The sequence below is a fragment of the Gallinula chloropus genome, assembly GCF_964237585.1.
Source record: "Gallinula chloropus genome assembly, chromosome: 1".
In the NCBI taxonomy this organism is placed as follows: Eukaryota; Metazoa; Chordata; class Aves; order Gruiformes; family Rallidae; genus Gallinula; species Gallinula chloropus.
Genome location: NC_140085.1, coordinates 69,077,264 through 69,103,474, shown reverse-complemented (window position 1 = coordinate 69,103,474; position 26,211 = coordinate 69,077,264). Strand labels below are relative to the sequence as shown.

Here is a 26,211-nt window from a genome sequence, read left to right as displayed (position 1 = left end):
AGAATAACTAGAGCTAAAGATGCGGAGACTTGGAATGGATTGATTTTGCTAGGAATTAAGTGTATATAGGAAGTATGAACACAGACTCTAAGAAGAGATAGGTTGAGAGCTAGGCTCTGAATTCAGGAAGTGTTAGACGGTTTCTATCTTTACAGTTGAATCAAAGACTGAATCTCAAGAACTATTTTTGTTATTTCAGCCAAAAGCAGGATTGAACTAAGCAGACCTGCTCTTTTTGTCCTCCTTATGACCCTCTCAGTTGTGCATTTGTTTGAATAGCTGTGCAGCAATTTGGCAGGTCATTTGTTTCTATGCTGGCTTCCTGCATGGCTGCAGAAGTAGTTGTTCTTGAGCAACTGAAAGGATGCCAACAGCTTATGTATAGTAAGAATGAGTTTGGTAGAAGCAACAGCTGCATTAAGAAAAAATAAAAATCTTGAGCTCTTTGTATTACAAATAATGTTGTAGTTTATTATTAGTTGTGTCATGCTCCTTCCTCTTTATTGCTTTGTGTTGGGCAGGCTTCTAGACTGGCAGAGTACAAGATCACAGAATATTTTAAAATTTTCCTTTTGGAGAGGTAGGTAGAGATCCTTAGGGCTTTATGTAATGGGATTTCTGCCTTTTTAGTGAAACCATTTGCTAAAAGTATATTTATTATGCTGCTTTTCAAATACAGAAAGACAGAACAAGCTATTAAAAATAAGGAAATAATTAGAATAGAATAGTTCCAGTTGGAAGGGCTCTACAACAAACATCTGGACCAACTGCCTGAGCACTTCAGGGCTCACCAGAAGTTAAAGCATATTACTGTGGACATTGTCCAAATGCCTCTTAAACACTGGCAGGGATGGGGCATTGAACACCTAAGAAATCTGTTCCAGTGTCTGACCACCCTCTTGGTCTTCCTAACGTCAGGTCTGAATGTCCCCTGACACACCTTTGAACCATTCACACAGGTCCTGTCACTGGATCCCAGAAGAGCTCAACAGTTTCCTTTCCACTTCCCCTCCTCAGGAAGCTGTCGAAAGCAGTGAGCTCGCCTCAGCCTCACTTTCTCCAAACTAGACAAACCCAGTGACCATAGGTGCTCTTCATAGGGCAGGACTTTTACTTTAAATACTGTCTACTTCTTGAAAATATTGTCTCAGTTCAAACATTGCAGTTGGAGTTTTCTTGCACAGCCCTTTATCTCTGTGTATGCTATGAGAGCAAGCTTCATAGTCTTCAGAAATTAAATTAGTTGTAATCATTAACTGGACCTGTATTTTCACAGTTCACAAATGTTTGTAACTTCACGTATTTTATTTTGTAAACTTTATAGGAGTTAGATTATTTACTGGAAAAGCACAGTATTCTAGAAATGGATTTCTTGAAGGTGAAAAAGGAAAAAGGAATTTCACATCAAGACCATTACAAGACACTCCAGGTAATTTCTTTCTTTTAGTATTGGACTTTATTTTAGGAGGGTTTTGTATGGATTATACTTATGTCCAACAAATACTCTGTTCAAAGCATCTACATACCTGCTCCAAAGCCTTTTGAATTTAAAGAATTTCTGAGGTCTTTAGATCAGAGTCTTGACTTTTGACATTAGCTATTTAATAGCCCACCTGCATAAGTACATTAATGTAACTCGAATCACTCATCCTCATTATAATCTCTTTCACAGAACAGATGAACAGGAAAACACTGCACAGTAGTTGTGTGTTTAACAGTATGACTTAGCATGTTCTTGAGTTGCTATTGCCAATTATTTGTAAATTATTGGCTGACTTGAATATGGAGTAATTTGTGTTCCTTAATAAAATTCTGTAAAGTGTAATAAGATGCTAGACAATTGAATTAAAACTGCTTCCATTGCAAAAATAAACATTGTTCATTAAATACTACTTTGAAGTCTCAAATAGAATAGAAACATTTCATTGAAGTTTTCAGTCGTTTTTCAGTGTTGTAGCAGGACAAACTAAGTGTTACAGACTTAAAGCACTTAAAAAGTTTCTTGTTGGTAATTCAGCTTCATTTATTTTTTACCCCCCTGGATAGCTTTTAAGTACCTACTGTATTGTTTCCCATTTGTTCTTAAGGGTTGCTCTTGTGTTTTTGTATTGGATTCCTGACTGCAGTACTTCCTAAAATTTATTGTTATATAATAATCTAATCCTTTATTTCTTGTTTATATGTGTAACATCCTACTCAGTGACTGAAATGTTTGCTTAGTTATGTTATAAAAATAAGTTTTGCTTAAAAACCTGATTTATGGAGTAGCATACTGGCTAAAGTTAAGAATCATCATAAACTCCTGACAATGGAATTAGTGGATTTTATTTTTTTAATACTTTCAGGATGCTTGACAAGCAGAAGTATTTAAGTAGTGGAAATGTTATTAAGGTTTGCAAGTCTCGGTCTGCCTGCAACATACCTCTTTGAGTCAGGTACAGTTTTCAGGATTGCAAATGAAAGGGTCATAACCTTTAACTTACTTTGTAGAAGAGTTTGTGTACTTCCTCTTGTTGTCTTCTGGATATAGCTTCTCATGAGCAATGACTCATGCTTCTAAGAGCGAAAAGTTAAAATCACTGAAGACTTCTGTTAGTGCAGCTTTTAATGCCAATTCTTTTTGTCTTCCTCCTTTGGCTCCTACACCACCAGGGTCAACACCTGTGACCACACACTGGGTCAGTCTGGCAGCTACACACTACAGATGTCTGTCTCACTAGCATTTCTTTTTCCAGTAGAAACAGTTGGTTACTGGTGTTGTTGACTTGGAAAACTGAAAAGCAGAATGTAGTGGTGACTCTGGCATAGCTTTGGGAACTCTCAGGATTAATCTTCCAACTGAACTGATCCTAGCATTCTAAACTGTAGGTGTGCATTGACTCAGTTCCTCTTAAATGTAATATTTGAGTATATTATGTAAAACAAATGCCCCATGAGATGCTTTTAACTGCTTTTCACATTAACATGTGTTATTTCATGTACCTTTACATTTACTAGTTAACTGACTTCCAGCACTTATGGCAGGGAATTCTCAAGAGATGATTTGGAGGCAATAGTGGCAGTCAGTTAGTCAAATCTTGAACAAGGTGATATTTAGATTAGACTGGGGGGTTTTGGTGAAATTCTTGTGTTTAGTTCAGAGAATAAATCATTAATCTTTGACAACTAAGGCAATATTTTTTTTGTCTTTTTATCTTTTCCTATTGCTTTGTGTCGCAGTCAAGGTGAAAGTTATGTTACCACAGTTTGTTGTCACAAGATTGTTTCAAGAAATTATGCTTTCAGGTTTTTTGATAAAAAATAATATTGAAAGACAAGGTAGGAAAGTAAAGCATATTAGAATCATAGATTATCCTGAGTTGGAAGGGATTCATAAGGATCATCGAGTCCAACTCCTGGCTCCACGCAGGGCCAGCCTAGTCAGAGCATGTGACTGGAGCATCATCCAGGCACTTGAACTCAGTCAGGCTCAGTGCTTTGACCTCTTCCCTGGGGAGCCTGTTCCAGTGCTCGACCACTCTCTCAGGAAAGAGCATCTTCATAATATTCAACCTAAACCTCCCCTGTTGCAGCTTTATGATGTTCCCTTGGGTCCTATCACAGGTGCCTGCCTGTTTTCTGAGTTGGGTTAGCATGCTGATGAAGTGACTTCTGTTCTGGACTAGTGACAAACTTTCTTCATTATAGGTGTGAAAAAAGTCTTATACTTAATTTGATAATACTGAAAATGGAAGAATTGAAGGGGAATGATAATCAGTGCTCCTAATCAGGGTGGGGGCAAGAGGCAGAATTCCAAGTCTTTGCTGTAGTATTAGCATTTAACTGATGGATGACTGTGGAGTGTTGCCAGCTTTATAAAATGTAAAAAGTTCTGTGTTTTGTCTAAATAAAATTAGCTTTAAAAAATCAAGATTGAACAGAGCATGTAGTAATTTCAGATTCTTAATATTGTTTCCATATGTTACTACAACAATCAGAGACAGAAGAGGAGCAGCAGTGGGTTCATAAAAAGAATAAACAAATTGCTGTTAACTACTGTTATAGACTTGTTTGGGTATTTAATGGGATGCTCTCTTTGAGATCTTGAATTCATATAAACTGGTAAAATTAGAGTTATGATTCCCACATTCCCACTTCAGTGTTTGTAGTATTTAAAAGGCAGAATAACATACTTCAATTCTAACTCCTTTGCATACAAAATGTAGCTCAGTTGAAATTGCTGTGGGAAGCGTAATTTTAGTTTTCTTGTGTGCAGTGTTGCAGCCATAAAGTTGCATGAATACCGTTTTAGCCTTGTAATTCCTTGCTTATTTAGACATAAAGGAAACAGGTGCAAATGTGTATTTGATTTTGTGTCTGTGTGTCAGTCTTATTTTTCCCATTTTTTATCAGTCATGCACATATTCATCTCAACTTTTAACACCTCAGTTCTTTAAATATTAGGTGCCACATATTTTCAAGACATTTAATACTAGTAGTACATGGTTTTGACTTTACTGCAGAATTAGTAGCCATTTTAATCCTATAAATCTAATTTTTTTTTTTTGCTGTGACCTCATTTCAATATGTTGTAGAAATGAATGCTGCATTTTAAAACTACTGCACCCCAATTTCTAATATAGTCAAAAGCCATCAGTACTGAAATGAATGCTCCGGTTTAGTAGGTGAGGTTCCCTTATTTGAAAATCAGAGATGGAACTTTTAGTTCGAGAAAGGAAAATAGTGTCTGGGTTCTAGTGCTCTGAGTTTGAAATTAATTTTGGAAAGATCATTTAGGTGATAAGACTTCTGATGTTTGGTCTATCTGCAGACAAGTGTTTTTGATGATTCACTAAGAAATGGATCATACTTTCCCCCTGCTATTTCTTTGATTTACCACATAGTCGTATTTGAAGTGAGACTGCATTGCTGTTGGAAAATTCTATTTGCGGTTGTACACATTTTTCTCCATCATCAACCCTTTCTAGAAGTTAAGCAGGCTGTTGTTTGGTTTTTTTAAAAGAACAATGTAGTTGATCCTTCTTTTTCATATAGATTTCTCTTTTTTTGGCAACTGGCACCTATTCTTCAAAATTAATCTATAGTTGCTTTGAAAGCACCAAAAATGTTTTCTTTTTTAAACCTTTATTTCTGTTCTGCCTTTGGTTTTTTAGGAATGTCTCTTAGATTTTTATAGAAAAAGTGCTTTGAATGTTCTTATTTTATTTAACAATATTCCTGTTGTTGCAAAAAGTCATGATTAGAAATGAATTACCATAATACTATAACATCATTTTCAATTTTATTTTTTTGCATAAAAATAGCAGGTCAGATAGTGTTTAAATGATGCTTTGGAAAGGTAAAAGAAGGAACTTATATTGAAGAAAACTTAGACAAATCAGTACTTATCCAAAGAAACTTCACTATGTCATGAAGTAACACTTAGGCATAGAAACCTAAGTACAACCATTGCTGGTATTAGATGTTTAATGTATTTATAACTGTATGTCTTGATTTTTTTGGGAATCTTTCATTTGAGTACCTGTGCAAATGTAACATTAAATTACAAAACTTCAAATTATGATGAAAATATGCTAAGTCTGGTTAAGATAAAAAAAGGTAAACTTATGATATTGAGATAATTTCTTCCCTTCCCTATTCTCAGTGATAAGGGTGTTTTAATTCTATTTAACATTGTGTGATGATTTTGGTTTTTTAAAAAAATATATTGGACCCATATATCACACATGTTCATATAAAACAGAATGCATATTTCATTGTAGTCTGTCTCATTGTTTTGGGAGATGATACTTCAAAACTTTAAAATATTTTGTAAAATGTGTAAGGATTAAAAGTTTAGATTAATGCTATGTTCATCATACAAGTTTGCCTTTAAGTAGAAACAAATAGTCATTTTGATGTACTTGGAATTTAGGACTGAACATAGTAAGTATCCTAGAAATTGCACCCGATATGTGTAAAATTTTTTGTCATAAGCTTTTGAAAAAGGAATGTTAAATAATGTGTCTTAATGTGATGACACCTGATTTTATGTGTGCGGATTCTTTTAATTTTTCCCCTGCCTCTTTTAGTATTTAAAATGATGTGTCCTAACTGTTGCCCCACTGCCACACTTCATGGAATTTCTTGCTTTCAGAATTGAATTAAGGCTCATAATGTATCTTAAAATCTTTGATTTTTAGATTAAAACTGTCATAGTAATCTCTATATTATTGGAAGAAATGAGTGAATAAGTAAGCTGTAGCTCTAGTGGTTACATGTTAAACTTCCTGTAATGAAAAGAATTTCTTTTGAAGAGTTGGCGTTACATTTTTTGATTCTGAGAACTGCTGTTTTGTCTTGATGGCATAATTCAGATTTGCAATGATGACAGAAGATGTTCCAGAAGCAAGTAGGGATGTTGATTCTGAGTAGTGTAAAGCAGCTTTGGAGAGCTGTGGTTTTGAGGGCTGGAAGTTCAGTGGTGTTCCAGGAAGGGAAGAATGACAGCAGTTAAAATTGAATAAAAGGTACTAATTGGGATTAAGGAGTGAGAAAGTAATCATAGATATCACCCCTCCTCCCTACTCCCTGTGTGATCTTGTCCAAGGGTTAGTATTTCTTCTCCTGTAACAGTGATGCCATGCAATGCTGATCTGGACACAGGATGGCTGGTGTGCATAGGGCACAGATGACTGTGAATTGGGGGTAACTCTTACAGTTTGCGCCTTTCCCAAGGCACCTTTTTCCTTCCTGGCTGCCTGCACCATGGGATTTTTGCCCCCTCCTCCTTTTTTATGCATTCTTCTATTTCCTCACTTTTTCCTGACCTTCCTTTCCTAACAGATACTCAGCCCTTCTGTGCCTTCGATCTGCCTTCACCTCTTCTTTTCTTATCCAGTGTTGGCAACTGGGGAGTATGATTTTGCCTCAGATATGGGTATTTCTGAGCATTTGAGAGAATAACTGTGTTGTGTCTCCAGCAAATACTGGGCTGGGTAATGTCTCTCCTGAGGACCAGGACCTGTGAATTTGGGGTGCCTTCCTGTTGTCTAAAGAAGGCTTCAACTACATTATCTTCCTGTAGACTGTCTGGTCTATAGCAGGCAGCTGCAGCAATGTCCACTGTGCTGGTCTGCCTGCTAATCCTGACCCACAAATTCTTGGCTGATCACCTATCCCAAGCTAGAGCTCCATGCTTTCCAACTCCTCTCTCACATAAAAGGCTACACCCTTTTGTTGCCTCCCTGGTCTTTCCTTCCAGAAGAGTACACCCAAACCATTCTATGAATCTATGATTTATGATTTTGGAAAAGGTGTCCTGCATGAGATTGGAAACATGTCTCGGAGGTAGGTGCTTTTTGTGGCTGCAGTACTAGAAAATGTATGTTTTCTTACAAAACTAATATATGACTTACATCCTGTTAAATACCATCTTCTAAGAAAATATTTAGGTTGGATATAGGTGCAGACATAGAGGAGACGGAATGCTAATAACAAAAAATAGGTGTGAAAAAGTTATCTACTGTACCTGCAGCTAAATTTATAAATGAGATTCCAGGAAATTTCACAGGTCACAGCAGGGTTTAAAATTAGAGAACACTGAAAATGGGGCATTTCAGAAAAGGCAACTTCACAGATAGTGATGCGTCTTTTTTGCTGAACTGTTAATAGTATTTATGGATATGGCAACAGTCCCTTGCCCACCTCTTTTTCAAGTGTGTGCCAGATACCTCACGTTTATTTCTTCACCTTTTAATGTTTTTTTTAATGTTGTTCTATGTACTCTTCTTTCAGGCACAAATTTTTATTCAAAGTCTCTATTTTATTAATAATTTCAGAACTGTTTGTCTTTTGACCTCTTTTTTCCCCCCCACCACAGTTTTGATGTCGTCTTTCCTTTAAATTATTTTTCCACAGTATGAGGAAAAATAACTTATTTCTGTTAGGAAAAGATTCTGCTCTCTTCCCTTTAAGTTTTCCTCTTAAACTTAAGTTCTCTTGTTATGAATTATTTAATTCTCTTTTTCCAGAATGTTTAATTAAAAGAGTGGATATAAGGCTGAGCATCCTAATTTTGTTTTAAAAATACACTATGTTCAAATATACCTCTGTTATGCTATTGTGCTGTTACTTAACAGCTTTGAATGACTAAGTTGCCTTGTAGAATTCAGTTACAGTCATATACCGTACCTGTTATTCTTTTATGGTTCTCTTCCTCTTGTGGCTCCCTGATTTTAAAGATATGCAAGAAATTGTGCTTAGACAACTTTCATTTTTCTGGTTTGTAAGTATGTGGAGTAATATTCTCTGGAAACAAAATTCCTGTCCTCTCTGCTTTATAACCGTCCTGACCAGTTTTATGCCAGCGTATCCTAGACTTACCCGAACGCACTGACTCATCTACACTCAGTGTGTTACAAGTCGCAGCTGTTGCACATCTCCATTTGTGCATTCACAGTGAGTGTGCTTAGGATGATTCATCTTTTTCTCTTTAATAAGGAAATTCTAACTGAAATGGTTTGAAATATCCAATATGCAATACTGGGAAGCTGGATTTCTTTACTACCAAGCTCATCTCATTGACATTTTCACTGTATCTAGTTTCAGTAAAAATAGTATTTTGGAGGATAATAGAAATGTTCAAAAGGACTGAGTTCAAAGCTCTCAGTCCCATGCTCTGACTTGGCTGGCCCTGTGTGGAGCCAGGAGTTGGACCTGGTGATCCTTATGGGTCCTTTCCAACTCAGTAGATTCTATGATTCTACTCAAAAGTAAGAAATCCTTGTTTGGATACCCGTGTACTCGGGTAATTGTACTGTTAAGGTAGTGCTCCTGGGTTGATTATCTATTACTTGGTTTGCACTTAAAAATGTGGGGAATGTTACCAAAAGAACTCCATATCTCTGCATCCACTTGAGTCCTATTTGTGTTTAATATAAGGTGTCTGAGACAGTGTAATTATTGTTAGTACTTGGCCACTGCTCGTTATCAAAACACTAAATCTTAGCTACCATCATTCAAAATGAGACAATACTTGTAAGAAAATTTTGTATTTCATGTTTATATACTTGGGGGAAATAAGATACATAGCAAACATTAGGATGATATTTTGGGAACTGTTTTGAAGAATTGTCCCTCTATTGACATTTAACTACAAATCATCTTATTTGGTTTATAGTTAATTAATAAGCTATGAACTATTGTTTAATTAACCTATTACTTAAACACCTTCAAACCTACTGCTTCATTCCCTATTAATTTTTATATTTAATACATGCTTGATGTTGGAATAGTTTGGTCAGTTGAAATATACAGTTTGTCAGGTATTAAACAACTTTTCTATAACTGTATTCTTATCTAATTAATTCATACACTGGAGTTTAATACTACATAAATAAGAAAAACTCAAGCTTACACATCGGAGTTAAATGTATTTATGCATTCGCTGTGAACTCGTAAAGTTCTTTAATAATTACACCTTTAAGATTTAGGCTTTTTTTAATTGAGTAAACTGCTGAAATATTAGTATGTAGGCAAAATGTATAGCATCTTAATTTCAACAAATAACTAGTGTTGTAAACTACTGCAGAGTTGTGTAGCAGGTCATTTATGTATAGCTCCCGATATTGGGAAGTCGGTTGAGAGTGGTAAAGGATTAGTTATTGCAGTGATCACTGTAGAATATAAATACAGCAACTTTTTATCATCAAGAATTTTAAACTACCATCTGATTATGAGACATTTCAAAGGATAAAATAATGTTTGGGAGATGGAGGAGACAAGGGAAGATAAAAGTTTTAATAATATTAAATATTATAATTCTATACATAACTAGATTACTGTTCCATTTTTCCCTTCAAATAAAAATACTTGTTTATAAGGTCAAAGCAATTTTCTGGTGTATATTCTTGCACTGATTATTTTTGATTCTGCTTACAGATAACCATAGTGACACTATAATTACTTTGATCACTGTTACAGTTCCTAAAAAAACCAACAAAACAAACCAAAAAAACTTTGCTGCTGTATATTTTTTTCATTAAAAGCTTAAAAGATCCAGAACAGCATGTGACATTTAAAATAATCATGTACTTAAACTACTGAGAACTCTTCTACTTTTCTTGGCTAAGGTTTTATCATTTAAAGAAAACTGATACGAATGAAAACTAGAACATCTGTTCTTAAACCTGAAGGCTGGTGAGGCAAAACAGACGTTCCTAGTCCTATGCAATTCCTTAAAAATAAGCCTAGTACTTGAATGTATTGCAAGACAAAATATTTTGGTTTTGGATATACATTACAAATTTAAGCATCCTCGAGCAAATAATTATGTAGGATGATCAACATTAATTTTCGGAAAAAAACCCCATAATGAAATTGAATTTAATCAAACTTTTCACATTTACTGCTCAAAAATCCAAGATACTGTGATAAAGGACTGAGAACAATTTTAAATATCTTACAGTTTTATACTATTTTTCTGTGTATTAAGAATAATTTCAGGTAGCAATTCTTTGCCTAATGTACCTCCTTTTTATGTAGGAAGAGCAATCCAAGTTCCTGTGCTAGGTTTTCAAAGGTCTGAGGTTTGAGGTAAGTCTATAGAAAGGAGTGTGTCATTGAAATGTAAATTTTCATTCATCTGCTATCTAGAGAATTTGAAATAAGGCTAGGTAACTTCAGGGAGGCTAAGAAGGAAGACCATACTTTGCGCTAGTAAGCAAGAAGTAATGAAAAAATATTCTGGATCTCCCTTTTTATTCAACCTGTGGAATTGGAAAAGTAATTTTTATGATTGAAGAGCATTCTTTTTAGTGATAAAGGAGAAAAGGAGATATGTGTTTCCATCTTCATGAACTAAACCATAAATTCAAGCAGTGTTTCAATTTGTTGCCTGATTTTGTGGTACTATTTTGTCAAATATTATGTTTAAAAGACAATACATCACACCAACCTCCCCCCCGTAAGTAACTGTACTATTTAATAATGAATTTTTAAAACTACTAAAAAGATATTGTTACACTACTAAAAAGATATTATTACAGTTCTATGATAGTGTAATTTTTGTAATTATTTTTGTAAGTTAGAAGATAATTGATACATGTTCTTATTAAGTATTATATTAAACTCATGCTTTTTATGTTATTGCAATTTTCATTGGCAGTTTTAATACTGAGTAAGTAAACACTTCAGCTTTAACATAAGAAAATCTGTAGTAGATTATGGTGAAATTTTCTTCTAGGGATATTTTGCTCTCCTTCCTGCTTGAGTATTCCAGTGCTCATCCGGTATTTTTCAATATTGTTATCGATTTCTTTAGATCTGCTTAATTTATCCTCTGGTAAATAAAGACATGTAATTTTGGTCACTAGAGGAGAACAATTCCTGATTTTCATATGGGGTGAGATCATATCTCTGCCACCCGGGAATTCCATTACCTGCACGGAATCCCCTGATGACCAGCCAGAAAAGCAGCTGCCTGCAGCTGGAATGGTGAGAAGTTTTTTTCAGTGGATGTGTCTTGGATCTACTGCTTATAAAGATCAATTTTTTGGCCATGTATCGCTTTACCACAGTCAGTGTTGTTGTTTTAAGATAGATTAAGTAGGTTTTAGGTATCCTAAACTGTTATTTACTAAAAATATGGTGACAACGTTAACAAAGGAGAATTATTCAAAGCTTTATGGTATTCAGCCAAAACTGCAGTAGACATCTCACATGCCTGGAAAGAATATTGTAGCTATCCTGAAACAAAGACTACAGTAGTCATCTGAAGATACCTCGTATTTCATTTAATATTTTAATGAGTTCTTACATTGACAAGAGTCTAGGGGCACTTGGCCACTTCTTACAGCAAAGGTGTCTGTCTTTACTTGCACATTTTTTTGAGAACAGAATATTTATTAAAAAAAACCCCAGCTTTTTGAGACATGTTGCAATTCCTTATTACAGTATTTCATAAACTTTCAACATATTCCTATTCTGTCACCACCAATTAAATTATCGGATACCAATCACTGCCATAGCTGCCATAGCTGATGAATCTTAAATTGCACAATAGAGACCTGTCGTGGTTTTACCCCGGCTGAGAGCTGAGAGCCACGCAGCTGCCTGCTCCTTAAAGGAAAAGAACAGGGGAAGAGGGAAGGGGGTGGGGTGAGAGATAAGGGAAGGGAAAAGGAAGAGGATGGGGCAGATAACCCCAGAACCAAGAAACTAAAAGGCCCGTGGGTTGGGATAAGGATAGTTTACTAAGATAACAGAAAGATACAATATAACAATGCTAACATGACTTTAGAACACAAATATATGAAGCTGTTGATACGCAATGCAGTTTCTCACTGAACCCACAGCTCAGGCCGTGCCACCCAGAGCCGTCCCAGAACCCGACCGTCCCCCAAGAACCGCGCGTCCCGGAGCCGCCCTCAGCCTTCCTCCCGTCAGCCCCCGATATCCTGGGCAGGACGTAACTGGCGTGGAATACTCTCTTTGGTCAGTTCGGTCACCTGTCCTGGCTTCTCCCCTCCTTTCTCATGAAGAGCTGAGAAAGTCCTTGACTGTCTGACAGCAATTAACAACATCAGGGTGTTATCAGCACTACTCCCATTTTAACTCTCAAACACAGCATTCCATCCGCTGCTACAAATGAAGTTAACTCCATCCTGACCAAAACCAGGACAAGACCGAATAGTATTTTGTTGGACAAAACATTTTTTTGATTCTTTTAAAATATTTTTTAATGTCTGCTGCTCTACTTGAGGTTTTTAAATGTGGCCTTCAGTCTTATAAATACCTTTACATATGCTTAGTAAATCTGTATGCATTCAGCTGAAGAAGGTTGTATTCCAGCAGGATTTGTTTTCACTTTTTGAAAAGACTTTTAGCCAAGAGCCTTACTGTAAGCAACGTTTGTGCCTCTCTGAAAAGGGGAGCTGCTCGGAACAAGAACGTGTCTTAATCATGGTTTTTCTCATCTGGATTAGCCAATCTGTGGGAGGTCTGACGTAGTGTAAAATACCAAGAAGTTTCAAACAAAGTTAAAATACAGTTAAAGCTTTCCATCAAATTCAGTCCTAACTCTACAGGCTGTTAAAATATATTTACATTTTAATTTTCCTTGTACAACAAAAAAAAGTGTGAACTTGTTTCTGCATCCCTGCCAGCTGGCTTGTAGAAAGGAACCAATGAACTCTTGAAAGGGGTGGTGTATGTATGGGCTTTGTAGAGTTGGAGGAAGTGATATTTCTCTCTGAATTAGAGTCCCTTTAGTTCTTCCTCTCACTTCTTCAGAACAAGAAGAAAGGTCTGAAGGTCTGTTCTGATTGAGTTGGGGTTTTTTTTCCCCTCTTGTAGTGTTTTGGACAGGATTTTTTTGAAATGCATCATACTGAATAGATGAAAAAGGTAGCTGTGGAGAGAGTTGCTGTTCTACAAAGAAAAAAGTATCAAAGATGACAACCATGGTTTTACCATCATTGAAAGGCAGGAAGAGTGTGTGTGGGAGAAGAGTGTATTCTAGAAACAATGTAATTGCAAAATGAAAATAACCTTGAGAATGAATTAATGTCATATACAGTAATGAGAAAATCAGTCACTACCTCAAAATTATGCATGTGCAGATTTTGGGATGAGAGTGCAGTTCTCAAAGTGAGACAATGGGAAAAGGAAATATTCTAAGATGACAAAAATGAAATTTTATCCATGTTAATTCTGTTCATGTCACTTTATCTCTGATCTTCGTTTGGGCAGGAAAGAAGTTGCTAGGCAGGTTTGGGTTTTTGTTTTTAGTTCTTTCCTGGTTGAACACTTTCTCTAGTAGGCAAGTTCTTTGCATATTCATGTACAGCTTCAACTGAAGTTAATAAATTTTCAGTTGAAGGATAGATTTGACTTAAATATATTTTTTTTCTAACATGGTCCCAAATTTCATGTTTCATACTTCAATTAATACTATGCTCTTATGCTTTCAAAAAGACTGATTCCTAAAACCAAAGAAATGGTATTGTTTCTGAAAGAATCTTTCTCACAATTTTCTTTGAGTGTTGCTTTCATCAAAATCAAGAAGTAAATAGAGTGTGTAAAGAAAAAACAGTCACATCAGGAATCTTGAGTTTTATTCCTTGTAGAGTATCTTTTGAAAAGCATGGGTAATGTCTGTTGTTTTCACTATAGATTTAGAATTCTGAGTATTTATCTCTATGAATCCATTTTCCTTTTGTCATCAATTTACACAAAATTAGCTTTTTGTTTTTAATTAATTAGATGGCATATTTTAATGATCTGTAGCTTTTAAAATGTAGCAGGTCTTTTTGTTTTTCAATTTGCAGTTACATTTATTAAAAAAACAAAAAAAACCCAAAAAACAAACAAAAAAGCCCAAACAATTAAAACCCGACATTATATATTATGTATTATTACATTATACAAGCTTTTAATTAGCTGTAAGTAAATGAATGTGTTATCAACCATTGCTGACTTTCTCCAGAAAGTTGTATCTATTAAAAAAAAAATAGATTTTTTGTGATTCAAGAGACCTCTTTGCTTAGAGAAGAGAATAAATTAACTGTAATGCCTATTTAATAGATTGTTTAGATTTTGCACCCACACCGCCTCCAGACATGTAACTTTACTCCTCTGGAGTAAGTAGTTTGGCTTTTAGTTCAACATCATCAGTGTGTCACAGTAAGTAAAAGTCTCTTTCTGCTTATATCTCCTTCCATTAGCTCACAAGTTAATAAATAAATGCACGTTACAGTTTTCCATGGGGATGCTTTTTAGATGCATGAGTTTAGTATCTATTTCTTTTTAAGAAGTATGAGTGTAGTTGCCTTGGAGGTGGAGAATGGTAAATGAAGTAACCCAAACCAGACCCCCTCTCACCAAGCAACACAAAAATTGAATCATTTTTCACGGGCCAGTGTCAAATGTGCATATGAAAATACATGTAATCTGGGAAACAAGCAGGAGAACCTAGAACTTCATGTGCTGAGGCTGAACAACGACACTTTTGAAATAACTGATATGTGGGGTACTTTGTGTGGCTGTATCTCTAGCATGGATGGTGAATATCAGCTCATTAGAAAGGCAGAGAAGATGAGGAGGTGAAGTCATCATTTATAAAACTGAGCCATTTCAGGGGACAAAGCATAGGAGAGAAGAGACAACAGAGTTCAGGAGGGTAGACTGGTTTAGTTGGGTTATAAGGGCTGGTTGTCACCATGACCTAGTTCTGTATCAACTCAGAGACTGAGGAGAGTCTCTGATTGTCTAAAAAAGACAAGAAGTATGATGGCTAGATCTGCAGGCTTCATAGTCTTTTGGTCTTCTAGAAAATCATGGTGCAAATGTTCTTGGCAGCTAGTTCTGAACACATTAAGAAGGTGATTGGGAATAGCCCACATGGATTTACCAACTGATGTAAAACCATGCCTCACCAGTGATGAAACACCTAGATTGTGAATGAGAGGAATGCAGTAGACATTATATCTTGACCTCAACCTGGAGAAGAGTAGGTGTAGGGGGAACCTAATAGCAGATGTCAAATACATGCAAGGATGTCAGAAAAATGGATCCAGGCAGGGTCTGCAGAACTGCATAGCAGGAGGACGAGTGGAAATGGTTGTAAATTGAAACATGAGAAATTACAGCCTGGTTTGTGGGAAAGGTAAGCTTTGGGATGTTTTAGCCAGCAAGTTTGTGAAATCACTATCCTCAGAGGTTTTCAGGGTCTGACTGAATGAGAATCTGAATGATCTTGTCTGAATTCAGTGTTGATCTTGCTTTTAGCAGGAGGTTCAACTAGATGACCTCCAGAGGTTCCTTCCAACCTGAATTGATTGTGTGATTTTGTGGTTTAATACTTTGGTCATAAACAGAGAAAAATAAATAGCCCACTCCCAGTCACTAAGGTCATAACTCAAATCCAGGGAGTACTCCCCAGGCTGAATTATTTGGAATATTTTACTCCGATCTGGCCTATCTCACTGCCAGCAAAAAGACTTTAGCAATCAAGGGCAGGGCCAGGAATGCCTGAACCAAACATCTGATTAATGCAGTATTTGAATTGTTACACTAAACACAATATCAGTTACTGTAAACTTAAATCACTGCTGTACAGAATATTTTTCATGGTTTTAAATAAAATCTGTCTGCCTGTGATTTGGGTACCTTTATCTGTGGGAGATGCTTCCTTCTAATTGGAATTTTTGCCATGCTAGGCAGCAAACCATTACCTTCAGAAAACATACAACTATTGTATCTTAAAATAAGGGAGAAGTTAGTTCTCATGCTTTCTTGGTTTACTTTCTTGTCTTCTCTGGTGAGGGTGTAAATTTGGTCTCTTTGGGTCTGTGTCGTGTCCGTGTCCGTGTCCCCCCCTCCCCCCCCCCCCCGCATGCTTAGATTATTTATTAATTTGTCAGGTATGTAAAACAAATATCCAACTATTTAATCTTCCAAGTTTACAAATCGATAGCAATTCTCTGGATGCAAGGACAATGTTGGAGTAAGGGAGTAAGCTGCAGATAGTTTTCATTGTGGGTTGGTGAGCATGGTCTAACTGACACGTGTTTGGCTTCTCTCTTGAACAACAAGGTCAAGAGAGGCTTGTCTTGCAGATCTTCAGCTGAACAAATCTATATAAGGCTTTGCTGTCATCTTCCTCAGCACCTGTTTGTCTTGGCATTTGTGTTATCCCAAAGTCTGATGTGATCCTCAGATTCCTAAACTGTTCTTCATTTTGTCTCTTGATCTAAATTCTTGTCACCCTTCTAACGGAACAATACAGTGGCCCAATGAAAAGGTGATTATTTGTGTCTCTGGTTGTCCTGTAAGTTCTGTCATTATCGTTCAACTTCCACATCATACCCTTCATCCATCGTCTTCAACTAACAAGCGAAAAAACACTTGTAGCCCTGAATAAATACAGCAACCACTTTGTGTTGGAGCTGCTTTACTTGTACTGGGAAAATAGCTGTTGATCAACTGTTTTTCACATAGCATGTCTGATTTGGAATGGGTTTAGTGTTCCAAAATGTATTTACGAATCAGAGTTAAGATTGGAAAGAGGTGTTATGTCCACTGTTTGGTTCCTAAACTTTGTATCAAGAGGCAGCCAAAGAAAGTAGTTCAGATGCTGAAAATGAAAAAGGATATTCAAATAAAAAGGTATAACTTTGTTGATTTTGTAGTAAGTAGGATTGTTTGTTACACTTCAATTTACTTTCTATACTGCAAAACCAAGGAAGAAAACAATTTGTTTTTTCATTACGTTGGAAAAATTTCAAAGATAATCTTAGAGTCTTTACATACAACGATGCCATGAATTGTTACCTTATCTTCTAGAAGTAAATCTTAGAAAGTTTTTATTAATGCTTAAGTGGAATTTCTGCCTGAATGCATTTGAAGCTATTGGACTGAGAGTCAGGTTTCTTTGTAGTCATCTTGGGGTTTTAAATATACATGAAAAGACTAAAGCTGTGCCCTAGGAATGTGCTATGAACATCAGTATGCGTTATGAATACTACAACTCTATGAAAATTTGATATGCATTGTTTCAGTTAGTTATATTTCCAAAACATACATCGATGACTTCTTAAAGGTTAACAAAGCTGCAGATGGAAATGTTACCAGATTTTGGCACAGAAGGTATCCTTAGTTCAATTATAGGTTGTTTTTTTGATATAAATGGTGGTTTTAATTAGTACTCACTGTGAAGTTTGAAGTTTTGTATGTTTAAATCTAGGAAGAAAAGGTTGTATCCAGAATAAACATTAGAAAACAGCATATATACTTTACAGAACTGTAGGCAATCAGTCCTTTGTGAGAGTTCACCTGTGATAGGTGCATAAATGTGTTTGCTTTGTAATACAATAGCAAGGTTTTTTTCACTACTTTCTGTGCAAAATTTTTGAGGATTAAAACGAACACCTAGTAGATTAGCGCTTGGTAAATACAATTGTGGTTCACAGAATAATTGAGGTTGGAAAAGACCTCTGGAGATCATCAACTTCAACCTACCTGCTCAAGCAGGGCTATTTATCCAGTTGCCCAGGACTTCATTCAGATAGCTTTTGAACATGTCCAAGAAGGGAGACTCCACTCTGTCTCTTGGCAGTCTGTGCCACTGCACAGATTGTTTCCTGATTATCAAATGGAAGCTCCTCCTGTGTTTCAGTTTGTGCCCACTGCCTCTTGTCCTGTCATTTGCACCACTGAAGAGAGCCTGGCTCATTCCACTTTGCACCTTCCATTCAGGTATATGTATAAATTGATAAGACATCTCTGAGCCTTCTCTTCTCCAGGCTAAATAGGCCCAGGTCTCTGTCTCTCCTCTTCTGAGAGATATTCCAGTCCTGTCATCATTCTTGGTATTCTACTGGACTCTTGCCAGTATGTCTGTTTATTTTTTGTACTGGGGAGCCCAGAGTTTGATACAGTTCTTAAGGTATGGTCTCATCAGTGCTGAGTATAAGAGAAGGATCACCTCCCTTGACCTGGGGCCAATGCTTGCATAATGTAGGTCAGGATATTGTTGGCCTTCTGTGTGATAAGGGCATGTTGCTGGCTCGTGTTCAACGTCTTGTCCCCTGAGACATTTCAGGTCCTTTTCTGCAAAGCTGCTTTCCAGCTGTGCAGCCCCTGAGTATAGTTGTGGTTGGGGTTATTCTCCCCAGGTACAGGACTTTGCACTTTTCCTTCTTGAACTTCACAAGGTTCCTGCCTGCTAAGTCCCTCTGGATGGCAGTTTGACCCTCTGGTATATCAACCACTTCTCCCAGTTTTCTCATCTGCAGACTTGCTCTAGGTACACTCTGCCCCACCATCCAGATCATTAATGAAGATATTAAACAGGATCAGACCCAGCATTTGCCCCTGGGGTACGTTGCTTGTTTCTGGCCTTCAGCTACAGACTTCATGCCACTGACAGCCACCCTTTGGTCCTCATGATTCATCCCAGTTATTTAGGTGAAGTTCATCAGCTTGTAGTTCATTGGGTCTTTTTTTCCAAGATATGAGTGATGTTTTCTTACTTCCAGTCCACAAACACTTCTCCCAATCTCCATGATCGATCTAAGAGTATTGAGGGGGTCCTTGCAGAGATATCAGGCAGCTCCCCCAGCACATGTGAGTGCATGTCATCAGGCCTTATGTATTTAATTATGTCCAGTTTGCTTAAATATTTCTTGTCCTGATTCTCTTTCACTAAGGCTGGTCTTGCTAGTAAGGATATTTAGTACCTCAGCTTTTTCCATGTCTTGTGACCAGGTCAACCATCTCCTTCAGTAGTGGGTCCATATTTTCCTTAGCCTTCCTTTTGCCATCTCTGCTTACAGAATCCTTTCTTGTTGTCTTTGAAATCCCTTGCCAGATTCAATTCCAGCTGGGCTTTGGGTTTCCTAACCTCATCCCTGCATGCTTGGATAATGTCTTTGTATTCCTCTCAGGTTACATGTTCTTGCTTCCAACCTGTGTATGCTTTCTGTTTGGTTCTGAGTTTTGTCAGGAACTCCTTGTTTATCCCCACAGGCCTCCTGGCAGTTCTGCTTGACTTCCTCCTCATTGAGTTAACTTAATCTTCCGCAGTCTTTTTTCTTTTTTTTTTTTGGTCCCTTTGCAGGCTGTAGGTCAGTTTCCTATCTAAAGAACAAAATATCTTCTCCTGAAGTTCTTTCATACATATTTATTTATAATAATATGCTACATTACAGTAATACATAAATACTATATTAGTAAATATATGGAATATAACAATTTGCGTTGGGTATTATATCAGTATCAGTAGCTGTTGATGACAGCTGGCAACTTTTTCCAACTTAATATTTCGTTCTTTACGAACAATGGTGGAATTTAATTTAATGTGAAGAGTGATGCTCTTGAGATAAGACATGAGAATGTCCTAATGAAGATAAGAATTCTTTTCATGCTTACTGAATTGTTTAATGGAAGCATTCTCTTCTGTGAACTTCCCTGGGATTGTTCTTGTTTTTGCTGCTGTTCTTTGCTTTCATTTACTTTTATGTACTGTCATTTAGATTTTATGGAGAAGTATGAAAGCATTAGTGGCATAAGATGCCCTGGCACAGTTGTAACTCTGTCCCACAGAAGTAACTATAAAGTGTTTTTGAAACCTGAAGGCAGTCAGAGGATGCTTTCTGAGCCAAATGTGTACTGTTCTATTTACCATATGGCACAGTTTTACTAGCAAAACATATATTAATACTAAGAACACTAGTTATTAATTAACACATTGCTCTGCGTGCAAATTAACTCCTGTTTTTCTTGTTAAATGTCCTCTTCAGTGGAGAGTCTCTATATTTACATCCTGTAGAATAAAGGAACAGATATAAACTGTAGTGTTCTTCACACAGTATTAATGTCTTACATGTGATGGGGTAGAGATCCATGTTATACACTGAAGAGTTTACTTACATGCAGCATGGGAGCTATAATTATGTATCAGTTCAGGGCATGTACAGGCTCTTCCTTACTATTCCCTTTACTTTGTTTTTCACATTTAATCAGTCATAACCTCTCCCAGCAGGCTGGTCCATTCACACTCACTCACCTGAGGGGATGTTTTAGGAGGAGTGGCTGAAGTCCCTCTGTTTGTTCAGCCTGGAGAAAAGGAGGCTGAGAGGAGACCTCATTGCGGTATTATGACTTCCTTATGGGGCAGCAGTGATATTTATGTGTATAAAATAAATTATAATATCAAATAAATTATATTATTGGTTCCTGTGGTAAATTTATGGTTGTACATTATACTATGTTCTTTTATTTTCAGTTAAATCTGAAATCTTTCTTTCCTTCCTAGAAAAAAATTCCTTGTCTTTAGGTTCTCAGCTGTATCTTTCACTAAGTTGTCGGTAATACAACCAAAATGAAAATACTTGCATGGCTATCTATACATGTGGAGGCAATTCTGTGTCTTGATTTTGGAGAGCTCACATACTTAGTTCACATGAACAGAGAAATAGTGACAATTTGTATTTTATATACAATAGCACACTCTAGTGTGTATATTAATTAGCCATTGTGGGCTTTCTCTCGTCATGTTCCACTCAATTTTTTAGTGATCCAGTTCTGTTGTATTCAGTCATACTGTTTTTTCTCTACACTTGTGTGCCCTGGAGGAAATGCACATCTTCAAATGAGGAGTTCTTAACAGAATCATTATGATACTACATGTAATTTATGTTTTACAGTCATGCTTTGAAAAAAAAAAAAAGGTCGGATAATTTTTGTGGAGAGGAAAATCTTGATGTAATGGAAGAATTGAGTCCAATGTGGGGAGTCTTAGTGATGTAATCGTATACATCAAACTGTGTAAGGTGGATTTGAATTTTGTGTTCTAATTTAGTTGTCTGCAAGGCACTACAGTTTGCTTTTTTACATTAGCACACAAATAAGGAGGGGAAAAGAGTATGTCACTTTCTAAGGTCTTGACTTAGGCTTGCAGCAAAATCTGAAGATACCACAGCCTTACCGAAGATAAGTAGTCAGCATCAGCTCAGATAACTGGCTTGCATGTTACATATATATTTATATATATATGTATAAAAGTATTATAAGACTCTGAACATGTGTTACAGAAACATTTCCACAGTTAAAATGTGGACACTTTCCATTAACTTAGTATTTTATTGGCGTGTTTTCCCTGAGTTTTTCTTTTAAACGAGGTTTATGAATAAATTATATAAACTGTAAAAAGCACATCATTTCAGTTGACACTAAAATATAGGATTTTATTTCATGGATCACATTTTATTATTTGGGAAAGTGGGCAAAAATCTGGGATTTTCTCCTGAATTGATTTTATTTCGTCTATCATTGTTTCCCTCATGTAAATGAGATCTCACAGTGCTGCTTTGCAGTACTGGCTTTTGCTTTATCTGTGTATTACTGTTCTATATTTTTTTTAAATGTTAGAAATTATAAATATTGATAACCTGTTGAAAAAATGAGGAAGATCTAAATTAAATTGCATTTGCTCTGACCACAGGAAAAAAGATCAGGGTGGAAAAATACCTGTGGAGACAATGTCATAAGCACAATAGGCATGATATAAATTTCTTCAGTTATTTAGAAAATGTTGGGTTTTTTTGGTGTTAGTTATGCCCACTATAGCACCATGATTGTGAAATTATTATGGTATTTATTGTTGGGGGATGATTACAATCAATTGATACTTTAATATGTAGCTATTTGCTTCCTTTTTGGGTGACTGGTGGCCCTAATTTGCAATACTGAGTCTCTTTTTTTTGGTGCTAGTTTTGACATGTGTTAGGAGTACTGACACAAAATTATTTTTCTAAGCATCCAGTTTTGATAATGACTGCAGTTCCTTTGAATTAGACGAAAAGAAAGTGAGACAGATAGTACCTGTTTGTTCCCTCCTTGCATATGCATTCACTTATTGCTATTATCATATGTGTGACTTGGAACCATGCCAGACTAGGTGGTTAGTAGTGAATCTGTGCAGAGTCTGTGAAAGGCACATACCCAACATTTCAGAACAGTCTACCCGTTAAGTAAGCGGAAAAATGTTTCAACTTAAGGGTAAATAAATGCATGAAATACAACAAGTTTGAGGCCTTTGTCTTCTTTCCACATCAGATCTCATAAATCCTCTTATTGTGGATCTAACGTAGTACTCTGAGTGGTGTTGCCCTTACACTGCCGAGTATATACAGTCACATACCCTGCATTTCTGTTGAAATGTTGTGTGTTAACAAAAAACCTGCTTAAACTCTTTGTACTAACAATGGTTCACTTATACAGAAATGATTTAGAAAGCAATTCAGCTGAAGTTCTAAAATCACAGAAAGTTCGTAGTCGGAAGGGGCCTCAAAAGATCATCTAGTCCAACCCCTCTACCAGAGCAAGATCACCTAGATTAAATGACACAGGAATGCATCCAGGCGGGTTTTGAATGTCTCCAGAGAGGGGAACTCCACAATCTCTCTGGGCAGCCTGTTTCAGTGTTCCGTCACCCTCACAGTGAAAAATTTTCTCCTTATATTCGCATAGAATTGCCTGTGCTCCAACTTGCACCCATTGCCCCTTGTCCTATTGCTGGCCATTACCGAGAAGAGCCTGGCTCCGTTGTCCTGACTCTCACCATTTACATACTTATAAATAAGGTGACCCCTCAGTCTCTTCCAAGCTAAAGAAGCCCATCTCCCTCAGCCTCTCCTTATAAGGAAGATGTTCCACTCCCTTAATCATCTTGGTGGCCCTGTGCTGGACTTTTTCAATGAGTTCTATATCCTTGAACTGAGGGGCCCAGAACTGGACACAATATTCCAGAGGCAGTCTCCCCAGGACAGAGCAAAGGGGGAGAAGGACCTCTTGACCTGCTGAAAGAAGTGCTGATGCAATTGGCAGGCAGTGACAAGTTGTGACAGGTGGTCAACAACATTTCCTGCTGTCATGGCTGCTTCAGAAGGCTTCTCTGCGCAGCCATGTCCTTGGAAACTGCATCCCTTGGAAGCTCACCAGGCATTTGGATCCATCTTCCAGAGTGGTTTGATTCACAGGACTCTGGTAAAAGAAAAGGAGAGTCTGGAGTCACTTGGATTTCACATTGTGAGAAAATGTTAAAGGTTTGGTCCCATTTTCTCATTCTTGTCATTCAAGTTTTATATTATGTATTTCTGAATACATGTAAATTCGGTATCATTAAAGAGTGTATTCTTACAGATAGATTGTTTCCTCATAAGAGTTCCAAAATGGAGAAAATTGAAACCTTGATAGCAGGTAATTTAATGCTCAATGGTTTCACACTGTGTCCACACAGAATGCCTAATGGTGTCTGGAACGATTGTCAAGATTTTGATCACAAAATAAACCTAATATTTCTTTTTACTGAATTTATGTTTAATTCCTGCCAGTGTTCTGATGTAAGATTCTGTCCATCAGAAGGCACAAGAGGAGGGTGTGAAAGTCATCTGAAGATGTTTTTGCTTAAATTTCAAGTCATGTTTAATTCCTTTCTTAAAAGCATTTATTAAATAAAGGAACAACAACATTCTTAAAAAAACTCTCTGAAGTCATGTAAACCATGCAGGAGACTTCTTCAAGAGCCAGAAAACACAAAACACTTCTCTTTGATAGGAAATCTGAATATTACATTTTCAGGTCTGCACCATCCTTTACTTTTAGAAAGTAAGTACTATAAAATGTGTTGGGTGGAATCTACGTGTTTGCAATTATACCTTGGTGTTGTTGCTTCAGCTGTTTTCATCAGTTATAAGAGGGCAAACTGCATTTTTTGCTCTGTGTCTTGATTTACCTGGTAATGCTAGTGAGAGATGCTGTACTTTTTACTAGAATTAAATGTTACTTCCTCACACACTTAATCTACTTTGTCTCATAATTGCGCTCAAGGTACTTCTGACAGATCTTAAATGGAAATCTTACTGTTTTAACTTTTCTTTAAAGACTTTTCTCAACATCAAATCTTTTCAGTTTTGGCTTTTTGTGGATTGTTTCCCAGACAGAATAATTAATGACCATTACCACCTTCTTTCAAGGGAATTCTTTTTTCATATTTGTGAATCCAGGATATGCCACTACAGTAATTAATTTTTTTCTCATTTTTCATCTGTGTTCACTTTTCAAATGGAGCATATTTGTGAATGATTTGTGAAGTTTTGGATTTAAGCACTGGATCACATTTCTCCTTCCTATACCAGTCCTGTAGCTTTGTACTGTAAAAATATTTCTAGCTCAGCACTTTTTTTGTTCATGTGTAACATCTGAGTTTAACTTGCTTGTGGTATTGGTGATATCAATGCATCACAATGCGATTAAACTGATTTACCCAGATGTTGTGCATTGTTATCTGATGTAGCAGTTTAAGCATCAGAATATTTACATCTTAAATTCTGCATCATATCAGTTATTCTTGAAGGGCTTCACAAAACCCAGTAGTGCTCAGGAGATTCTGGATGTTCCGTTATAGTTCAGCCAATTATAAGAGGTTTCTATAGCTATAATCTCAAACATTTTGCTAAAATGTCCCTTTCAGAAGAAAGGAACTGAATGTCAGAACAGAAACTTCTAATTAAATATAAAGTTTCAGAACAATTAATTTATTTTTAAGGGTGTTATATGGCCTTTTATGATAAAACAGAAAATGCAGTAAGTAGGTAAGTTGTGTCTGGTTTTGCCCTGTAATTACTGCAAGGTAACATTCGTGATGAATGTCTTTCTACTTTCTGTGCCGAATTTCCAAGGTGTTTTAAAGCACTTTGGCCTGCTTTACTAGCTGATTTAAGAACAGATCCTTGAAACAGAGAATGAAGGAGGACGCAGTTTTTCATCATCTTACTAACTGGTGATTTGAAAAAGTGGCACTGCTCATAGATAAGCATGAAAAGCTGCTAGGAATCTAATGAGGTGTTCACATTGAGGACTCAGAAAACCACAAGCAAACATTTTTATGTAAAGGCAAAAATATTAGAATGTTCCTGTCTGCATTATTTTTACATAAAATAAACAGCAGAGCTTTATTTGAAAAACACATTCAGGATGTCTTATGCAAAATCACTTTTCTGTGAATCTTAGGAATTAAAGCAGATATATATTGAGTAGGAGAAGGGTGTGCTTTTCTGATGAAGCTGAATCTGATATTAGTCCATTTCAACATTTTTATTAATATAGGCAGTAAATAACATTACTAAGAAAGTTATGTGGAAGCCTTGCAATCCACAGGTATACCAAGAAATCAGAAAAATCAGAGTAACAAAATGAAAAAAACCCAACCCTAACATCAAAGAACAACTTAGAATTATTTGGGAATTAAGTAAAATGAAGACATAAAGAAAAATAAGTTTAATGCTAGGTCAAATTGAATTGATTATCTGTGCAATATCTAAGCCATTTTTTCATGAGGGATACCAAAAAAGAAGAAAATAATTGGTCTTTACTCTCCTGATTAAAAATCTTAGGTGTCTATGTTGCTTATAATCTTTCCATGTTTTTTGTACAGGAAAAACATAAGGAGGAGTTAGAAGATATGAGAAAAGCTGGACATGAAGCCTTGAGTATTATTGTTGAAGAATTCAAGGTAAATGAGTTACCAGGATATCACTATTTCCAAATAATATTATTTTAATTGTATATAACAAGTATGTACTGCAGGCAGTCTTCTTTAGTACTGCTTATTCCGATTGCTCAACCTCTTTCATTTAAAGCCTGTCTTATCTGTTACTTCCAATTTAG

General features: G+C 36.3%; 1 protein-coding gene across 1 annotated transcript in view; it reads left to right on the top strand.

The window, feature by feature from the left end:
* The window catches only part of CCDC91 (coiled-coil domain containing 91), a gene marked incomplete at its 5' end in the record, with an annotated part of 107,096 nt that overhangs the window by 10,714 nt on the left and 70,171 nt on the right, over positions 1-26,211 (top strand). The window contains 2 exons of the mRNA XM_084275369.1: positions 1,325-1,429; positions 25,979-26,056. Coding sequence (XP_084131495.1) covers positions 1,325-1,429; positions 25,979-26,056 — 183 coding nt within the window. The remainder of the gene's footprint in view (positions 1-1,324; positions 1,430-25,978; positions 26,057-26,211) is intronic.